We start from the raw sequence: 8,616 nt of genomic DNA, 5'->3' as shown, positions 1-8,616 counted from the left end.
CCTTTCCCAACATTTCTGGGTAACAGCGCTCTCTCCGCGCGGTTACCTCCCCCAGGCCGCTTGGGGCGCTGCTCTCCCCGCACTCGGCAGCCCTATAGCGGCGCGGGCTGCTGGGCCGCGAAGAGCGCACGCGCAGGCCGCGTCCCCGGCCGCTCACCATTCGGCGCATGCGCACTGAGTGCGGCTGCTCAGAGACCCGGACAGGTTAACTCGCGGAGGCGGGCAGGGGGCGGGGCGGGGTAGGGTGCGCCCAGGAAGGAGTTGCTGGGAGTTCGCGCCTGGCAGGTGCGGGACTGCGGCCTGCGCTCCCTGCTGGGCGGGGCGGGTGGTCTCCGAGCGTCGCTGTTCGCCAGGGGGCGTGACGTGAGCCCGCCTCGTGGGCTGACAGGCGAGTGGGCGGATCTCTAAGGCTGGCCATTAATTTGGTGTCCGTTGTTTGTTGCGGAGGTTTCCTCGAGGAGGGCACAGAGTTCGCAGTAGCAGACGGAGAAGGGGCCAAGCCGGGCCAGGTGGGAGCTGGGGTGCCCCGAGTCCCGGGACGGCGAGGAGCTGGGCAGGTTGGCGGAGGCGACCAGTCCCTCCAGCTGCACGGAGGGGTCGGAGGGGGCGGGGAGCATTGCTACAAAACGAAGGCGCAGGAGAAGTTGTACAGGTGTTTGGGATCACACTGAGAACAGCAGTTTGGTCACTGTTGTGTTTTCCCTTTTCTCGGTTTCTTCCCTCCTTGTGCAGTGTGGCCATTAACATGCACCACCTGGACTCTTCGCCCCCTAGGACATGACCCAGGTGGCACACCCTGGCCATGGGGTCTCAGCATTCCGCCTCTGCGCGCCTTCCTTCCCACAAGCGAAAGAAAGATGACAGAGAGGATATGCTGGACGAACGGGAGCAGGAAGAAGCCATTGCCCAGTTCCCATATGTGGAGTTCACGGGGCGGGACAGCATCACCTGTCTCACGTGCCAAGGGACAGGCTACATTCCCACAGGTGAGAACCTTTGAGAATCCCGAGGTACCCACTGGGCTTCTGCTCCCAGACAGAGCCTTTACTCTGGGCAGGAATGTCACAGTGGTAGATGGTGCCCTGAACAGGAGCCATCAGCTGACCCGATACATTGGGGCAGGTTCCACAACTTCTGTTGGTTTCCTTATGTATTTGAAAGCCGTTCTTTTCTTCACTTCCACTCTTTGGTTCTTTGTTTCCTTGGCTTGGAACTTTTGGTTTTGTTAGAGAGCAAAAATTCAGTCGAGTAAATTTGAAGATCTAATTGGCTTTAGTGAGCGATTCATAAATCGAGCGGCATCCCAAGTATAACGGAGCCCCAAGGAGCTGTACAGTGTGGATGCTTTTATAGGCAGAAACTGGGTGGAACAGGAAAGTTGTTAGCAAAAGAAAAGAAAGGATTGTTTCGGGCAAAGGGGATTGCTCGTGGGGGTGGGGAGAGGATGAAGAGGGTCCACATGACCAGAAAATTCCAGACTGACGGATTAAGATTACACTCCTGGAGAAGTCTGAAACTGTAATTAGGTCAAGTATTAAGTCTGGGTTCACTGTCATGGGTTTCAGCGCAAGTGACTCCACTTTGGGCTTGTGGTTGTCTCTTTCACAGTTTGCTGTGCATTGTGGGATTTGTTGACAGGCACGTTTCTTTATTGTTGTCACGTGTAAGACTTGGAACAGCTTTGCTCCGTGGAAGCTTCTTTTCAAGGGAGCAGATGGTGAATCATTAACCACCTAAGATCTGAAAAATATATATATCACGTGGGGAGAGAAAAACAAATGCTCAGGAGTGGAGCCTGGATTAGGTGCAGAGTCATATGTCTCGAAGCTGGTTCCCAGGAAGTCATACAGCTTTAGATCATGACAAAGGTTAGAGCTGTAAGAACCATCTCCTCGAAAGCTTTCATATTAGAGGTGAGGAGACAGTGGCCTGAAGGGGTAATGCCTTCCCCAAGGCCATGCAGGAAAGCCAGACTTAGGGCCTCCCTTCCTGGGTAGTGTACCTGCATGTCTCGGACCCTAGATTTCTCAACTTCCACGTCACTGCCCTGGCAGCACTGATACATGTTTTGTAATTTGTGACACTCTCTATAGAGTTAGTTAGTTATTAGACCCAAAATGCGAATCTATGTCTAATTCCAAACAAGTAGAGGTTGTGACAGGCTGATGTTCGATGCGAAGGCAAGTACTGCTAACACATGAGATTTGTTTTAGCAAAATAATTGTTTGGTTATTTTATAGAGCAAGTAAATGAGTTGGTGGCTTTGATCCCACACAGTGATCAGAGACTCCGCCCTCAGAGAACGTGAGTTACCTGCCTCTCTCCTGTTAATACCTAATTCTATCCCTGGTCCCTGTTTATACATATAAATGCCAGTTTTTGAAAACTTTTATCTGTTCTTGTCAATTCCTCCATTTCCTTTAATACTATTTGCTCAAGAAAGATATCTCTTCCCTCATCACCATCTGGGGGAGGAAACTTGAAGCTAGAGACATTCTGAGGGCCCAGGGAAGGAACTGGATTGGAAGGAATTGGAGCAGGGGTGTCCTGGGGGTTGAAAAAATGTTTCTGTCTACACAGCTCCCCTCTTCAGCGTCCCTTCCCAGATTGCAAACAGCAAAGGCTTCTGCCTCTGCACTTATTCTTGCCTGGTTTGTGGTTCCTAGCCCTTTGTCCTTTCCTGTCCCTGCCCCCGTCAGTCCTGGCTGTGCATTTAATCTTAACCGATTGGACTTTGACATCTGACTACCCACGTGGGTCATGTGCTGTGTCATTTGCAGCAAGCAGTATGTCCTCCTGTCTGTCCTGCTGTGCCTCCTGGCATTTGGTTTGGTGGCTTTCTTCCTATTTCCACATTCAGTCCTTGTGGATGATGACGGCATCAGAATGATGAATGTCACATTTAATAAGCAGGACTCCCTTGTCATCCTCTCCATCAAGGTAAGACTTAGGGCCTCCCTTCCTGGGTTGTGTACCTGCATGTCTCAGACCCAGGAAACTTACACTGCTTCCCTCCCTTGCCCTGATGCAGGCCACCCTGAAAATCAGGAACTCCAACTTCTACTCTGTGGCAGTGACCAGCCTGTCCAGCCAAGTTCAGTACATGAACACAGTGGTTGGGTCATATATGACAACTAACGTCTCTCTCATTCCTCCTCGGAGTGAGCAACTGGTATGCCGGTGTTTTTAGGATCCTCGCCCCATAGGCCTGAGAGAAGAGTCGGGGCTGTGGGAATGCCATAGCCTCTTTACTTTCTTTTTCCTCTCATTTCCACTTATAAGAACTGGTTGATGAGAAAGACCTGGCGAGCTCTGTAATTATGAAAAATTATAAGGGGGGTGGGGGAGTCAGCTAGCATTTAAATATTAGAGGAACAAAAGAATATGTAAAAGAAAGCAATTGGGTACAAATCAAGATGAGGCAAAATGATAGTCTGAGGTCCACTAGCCTCTCCGAAGGGAAGAGGCGGGAAGAAGTTGTTAGGGGCACATAGTCTGTGTGAGGGCCAGTCTTAGGGAAACGTGTGTCTGAGATGGAAGGATGGTCCCAGGTCTTTAGATGCTAATGACAGTATTGTTCTGTGTCAGTCCTGCTTGGCCACAGACCGATTCTGGTGTTTTCTTTACAGGTGGACTTTCTGGTGCAGGCGGAGATGGGAGGACCGTTTTCCTATGTGTAGTAAGGACGCTGTTCTCTCTCTGTGTTCTCCGCTGGATGAAAGGGATGCAAAGTTGTGCTCAGTTGATTGATGGGGGCCGGTCCTGCCCTAAGGCTCAGCCTTTGGCTCCCTGACTTTGGCTGTCTTGAGATTTATTTGGAGGATGTGTTTTTAGCTGTGTGACTGAAGTGCTGGAATATCTAAAAGAGAACATTAAGCCACTAGAGATATTTCCAAGCTCCAGCATTTATATGATGGGTTTGAAAAAACAGAGTATCTCGGTGTGGGAGGGTGCAAGGACACTAGGGATTGGGAACCAGTCAGCGGTGGCAGCGCTGAGGTCAGGAGAGCCAGTGTGGGGAGGGGAGGTGCCCCGACCGGGCTGACTGGCCCTCCGTGACAGTGTGACTCTGTACTCTTTTGCTGTTGCTCATTTTTTTGTTTTTGTTTTAACTAAACTGACTGTTTCTGTATTTGCTGTTTGTTAGCTTCTTCTGCACGTTACCCGACATCCAGGTGCACAACATAGTGATCTTCATGAGGTACGTTGCTCTCCTTCCTGTTCCACGGCCTCTGTATTTGAGTCTGGACCATGAGGCTGTGTGAGCTCACCACCTCCGCGCAGGGGAGCCTGTGTGACCCACAAGGCACCCAGCCAGAGAGGGGACGGGACGCCTATGCCTTCAGGCACAGATACAGTACACTTTTGGTGTCCTCTGGATGCCGTGTCCAAACCCCGTCACGAATTCCCAGACTCACGATGAACAATTAGATGTATAATGTTTTCTGTGAAGCAAGGTCTAGTTCTGTGAACCCTCTAGAATCCTGACGAGACTAGTAAAGAACAGACAGCTTCCTCCAGGTGTAAGTACTGAGCATTTGGCCAGACTGTCTCTCTAGCCCAGGGGTGGGCAAACTTTTTGACTCGAGGGCCACAATGGGTTCTTAAACTGGACCGGAGGGCCGGAACAAAAGCATGGATGGAGTGTTTGTGTGAACTAATATAAATTCAAGGTAAACATCATTACATAAAAGGGTACAGTCTTTTTTTTTTTTTTTAGTTTTATTCATTTCAAACGGGCCAGATCCGGCCCGCGGGCCGTAGTTTGCCCACAGCTGCTCTAGCCACACAAATTACCTACCACATATCATGGACCTTTAGGGTCACTCCTAGAACCATGACAAGGGTCTGCTGCAGACGTTTGAAATAGGAGAGTGTAGAGCAGGGGCAGGGAACCGTTTTCTGTCAAGGGCCATTTGGATACAGGCAGTCCTCGGGTTACGTCGGACTCGACGTACATCGTTTCGTGGTTACATTGCCATCTCCCATTTATTTATATATAATAAAAAAAAAAAGTTCCGTCCTTTCAACATATGTACATATGTGCTTTATGTTTTTTATTATTTACTGTATTTACCACAAGTAAAGGTCAGGAATTGTTATCTTTCTTTTAATTTTTTTTTTTTTTTACTGTTTCACTTCATTACTGCTGTGTATGTGCTCCATGTGAGTGACGTAGGTGCTTATGTAGGTGGGTTCCGACTTACGGCGAAAATCGCATTACATGGCGCCGTAGACCTGAGGACCTACTGTATTTATAACATCATTCGAGGGCCATACAAAATTGTCAACTTAAAAATTAGTCTGCTATATTTGGTCAAACATTTAATTAACTCACCCCAATGCCTTGGCAGGGCCGGACCAAAGGATTTTGTGAGTCTCATACAGCCAGAGGGCTGGACGTTCCTACCCCTGGTGTAGAGTGAGGTTTCCCAGCCTCGCACTATTGACATTTTGGCTGAGACAGTTATTTGTTGTAGGTGCTTTCCTGTGCATAGTAAGATATCTAATGGCATCCCTGGCCTCTGCTCACCAGATGCCAGTAACACCACCTCCCCCCCTCCGTTGTAACAACCCAGAATGTCTGCAGACATTGCCAGAAGTCTGTGTGGGGTAAAATCTTCCCCAGTTGAGAAATGCTTGTTTAGAATGTCACAGCGTCTTGGTGGATGTAGAAAGACTCTCTGGGTTTCTGGTTGCATAACCATGAAAATATGTGTATGGGACACATGGATATTGTTGCCTGAGTTTGCAAGAAATTATTTGGGCAATTTTTCTTATTTCATCTCAAAAGCAGAATTAATTCTCCTTGGTTTCTTTTTCCTAGAACTTCAGTGAAGATTTCGTACATTGGCCACATGACCCAGAGCTCCTTGGAGACACATCACTATGTGGATTGTGGAACAAACTTCTCAGCTGTTTAGAAACTGCTTTTGGCTCTCCCACGGCAGTGCCTTTCGGAAGAGACACCCCATCCGTTCCTAGGGCCTGCGTTCTGCACCTACCCAGGTGGTAGAAGTAGAGGAGAAACTGGTTCTCTTAATCCCCAGCAAACACCCACCTGCCGCTTGGGAGGAAACCTCGCCTCTGTGGCCCCATTTCCGTTTCCCTGAACCAGCGAATCACTGCCCAGTACCCACTCTATGCCCAGCAAATAGTAGGCACTCGAGGTTTGAAGACTTCTATTCAGATCTTGCCAGCTGTGCTTGGAGATTATAAGCTGAAAGCATGCCAGGATACGAGGTTAGAGAACCAGAGGGGCGCGAGGTAGGACTGTCAGTGCAGCTGCACAGCTGTCAGGACCTCATCGCACCGAAGAGGCAGCAGGGCGGGAACGTGTGAATACATAAAAGAAAGTGCAGACCATTCAATATGTGATTTTTTTCCATCTGTTCCTCAATGCCTAGGAACTTAAAAACCTTTTTCTTGTAGAAATTTATAATTGTTTTTACTAAGAATCTATGTGGGGCTTGATTAACCCTGCATCCATTGGCTGGAACATGGATTGGGGGTTTGGTAGGAAAATAAACCCTGCTTTTGATTCATCTGCGTCTTCTCTTGCCTGGATGTCTTAGACACCTCCGGGGGGCCGTGGATTAGGTGCCTGCTAAGTAGGTCAGCACAGGATGGGAAGGGAAGAACCCCTGAGTGTGCCATCCCCGGAGGCTCTTATCATAGAGAACAGCCTCACTTTTCCTGGTCTCTGGTCGTGATGCGCTGCCCTATTGCTCTTCCGAAACAGAGCACTTAATGCCCCCTGGAGGTTGGAAGAGGTAGGGCAGAGATGCCTAAGGAGTGAAGCTGCTTCTTGGGACTGAATAACTTCCCCACCACCACCACCCGGACCCACTGGCTGTCCTTCTGATGAAAGGGGCCTGGTTTGAGTTTGAAAGTTTCTTGAACTGGCTCCAAGCTACAACCACCAAAGTGGGCTCTAGCCCCATTGTGGGAAGCTGGAGTAGTCGGGTTTCAGACCTCAGCTGACGTAGCCTCGGGAAACCCTAACAGCAGCAGGTGGTGGCAGGGGTCAATATTAGTCCTCATGCCCATAGCTTCATCTTCAATATTTGCTCATTGATTTTGACACTGATTCTTTTTTTTCTTTTGTTAATCCTCACCTGAGGATATTTTTACATTGATTTTTAGAGATAGTGGAACGAAGAGGGGGAGACGGAGAGAGAAAAATATCTATCTCTCATAAATTGGTTGCCTCCCGCACGTGCCCCGACCAGGGCCAGGGATCCAGCCTGCAACCGAGATACATGCCCTTGACTGGAATCGAACCCAGGACCCTTCAGTCCTTGGGAACTACGTTCTATCCACTGAGCCAAACCGGCTAGGGCAACACTGAATCTTTTTTTTTTTTAATATATTTTATTGATTTTTTTATAGAGAGGAAGGGAGAGGGACACAGAGTTAGAAACATCGATCAGCTGCCTCCTGCACACCTCCCACTGGGGATGTGCCCTCAACCAGAAACATGCCCTTGACCAGAATCGAACCTGGGATCTTTCAGTCCGCGGGCCAACGTTCTATCCACTGAGCCAAACCAGTTAGGGCCACTGAATCTTTTTTTAACTAAGGCTAAATTTTGTGACTGCTTTACTGACATTGACCATGATTGAGTAACCACACACTGAGAGCTGAGAGCTGAGTTTCAGTGTTACACTGGGTCCTTTAATTGTCTGTATGATCACAGTAGTGATGACTGTTCTGTATATTGACGATGGGACAGGACTTGCACGGAAGCAAATGTACACCATTTCTGAGATCGTTGCCCTACACGCATGAAGATGTTCACCTTGTGACATTTCCTCTTTAATTTTCCCATTTTCCAAATAGCTTCTAGTGCATATTTTTATGTAATTTTGGAAAAACTGCTCATATTGGTACTTAAGTTTCAATGATTTTTGTGGCTGTGCTTCAATAGCATTTCTTGCTTCTCAGTGTTACCTTTAAATCCAGCTGCGATGTTCAAATGAAAGCACTTAATTGTTTTAAACAGCAGTAAGTCTGACCTCATAATGTTCTGAAATCTCATACCTGTTTACATCCTTAGCCTCCGAGCTGCACTGTGGGATACGCTGCGCAGTCGTGCCAGGCTGTCCGTCAGTTCTTGAACAAATGCGTGCAGTTTGCTCTCAGCAACACCAAAATAGGAAGGGGAAGTGGCTGGCTCAGCTGTCATTGCCATCATCATCATGTTTCTAGCGGATTGAAATTTGGAAAGAATGTGCTTCTTGAAAACGAGACTTCCTCTGAGATCTCTTTTTCTCTGTAGCTTCCTGCTTGGCCTCTACTGTGACCCCTTTTTTGCTCTCAAACTACTTACGCTGTGTCACCTGGTTGAAATCTCCATTGGTTCATTTATTCATTCCAAAAAGGTATTTATTGAGCACCGGCTGTATGCTAAGGATTACATTTTCTGATGTGTTTTGTCCAGAGTCATAGCTAGAAGTTTAAAACATCATCACAAGCCTTTTGTTTTAGATAATTTTATTGAACGTTTTTCATGTTGACATAATTGAAGGTGTCCCCCTTTTCCTGCCCTTTGCTCTCCTTCATTCACCCCCACTTCCCCCTCCCTTGGCCTTCCCCAAACTATTGTCTGTGTCC

General features: G+C 48.2%; 1 protein-coding gene across 4 annotated transcripts; it reads left to right on the top strand.

The window, feature by feature from the left end:
- Positions 1-232: 232 nt before the first annotated feature.
- TMEM106C (transmembrane protein 106C) lies at positions 233-6,545 on the top strand. 4 transcript variants are annotated; one of them, XM_070410347.1, is made up of 8 exons: positions 233-285; positions 733-986; positions 2,241-2,304; positions 2,781-2,940; positions 3,032-3,172; positions 3,630-3,679; positions 4,148-4,201; positions 5,828-6,545. In XM_070410347.1, exons 2-8 carry the CDS (start codon positions 803-805, stop codon positions 5,922-5,924), a joined length of 750 nt encoding a protein of 249 aa, XP_070266448.1. In that variant the 5' UTR covers positions 233-285; positions 733-802; the 3' UTR covers positions 5,925-6,545. The 4 variants fall into 4 exon arrangements, with proteins under 4 accessions (XP_070266448.1, XP_070266450.1, XP_070266447.1 ...); XM_070410349.1 differs by lacking the exon at positions 233-285 and adding an exon at positions 315-388 and having other exon boundaries at positions 775-986; XM_070410346.1 differs by lacking the exon at positions 233-285 and adding an exon at positions 404-509.
- The last annotated feature ends 2,071 nt before the right edge of the window (positions 6,546-8,616 follow it).

This window comes from Myotis yumanensis, unplaced genomic scaffold (genome assembly GCF_028538775.1).
Source record: "Myotis yumanensis isolate MYYU_CA2020_CCGP unplaced genomic scaffold, mMyoYum1.0.hap1 SCAF_3, whole genome shotgun sequence".
Taxonomy (NCBI): domain Eukaryota; kingdom Metazoa; phylum Chordata; class Mammalia; order Chiroptera; family Vespertilionidae; genus Myotis; species Myotis yumanensis.
The sequence above is the reverse complement of the archived record's forward strand: the minus strand, read 5'-3'. Positions and strand labels throughout refer to the sequence as shown.

Coding starts and splice junctions, on each gene's coding strand:
- TMEM106C (XM_070410347.1), top strand. CDS start 803: ATGGGGTCTCAGCATTCCGCCTCTGCGCGCCTTCCTTCCCACAAGCGA. Junction 987..2,240: donor GACAGGCTACATTCCCACAG/GTGAGAACCTTT, acceptor GTTATTTTATAG/AGCAAGTAAATGAGTTGGTG. Junction 3,680..4,147: donor GGACCGTTTTCCTATGTGTA/GTAAGGACGCTG, acceptor GCTGTTTGTTAG/CTTCTTCTGCACGTTACCCG.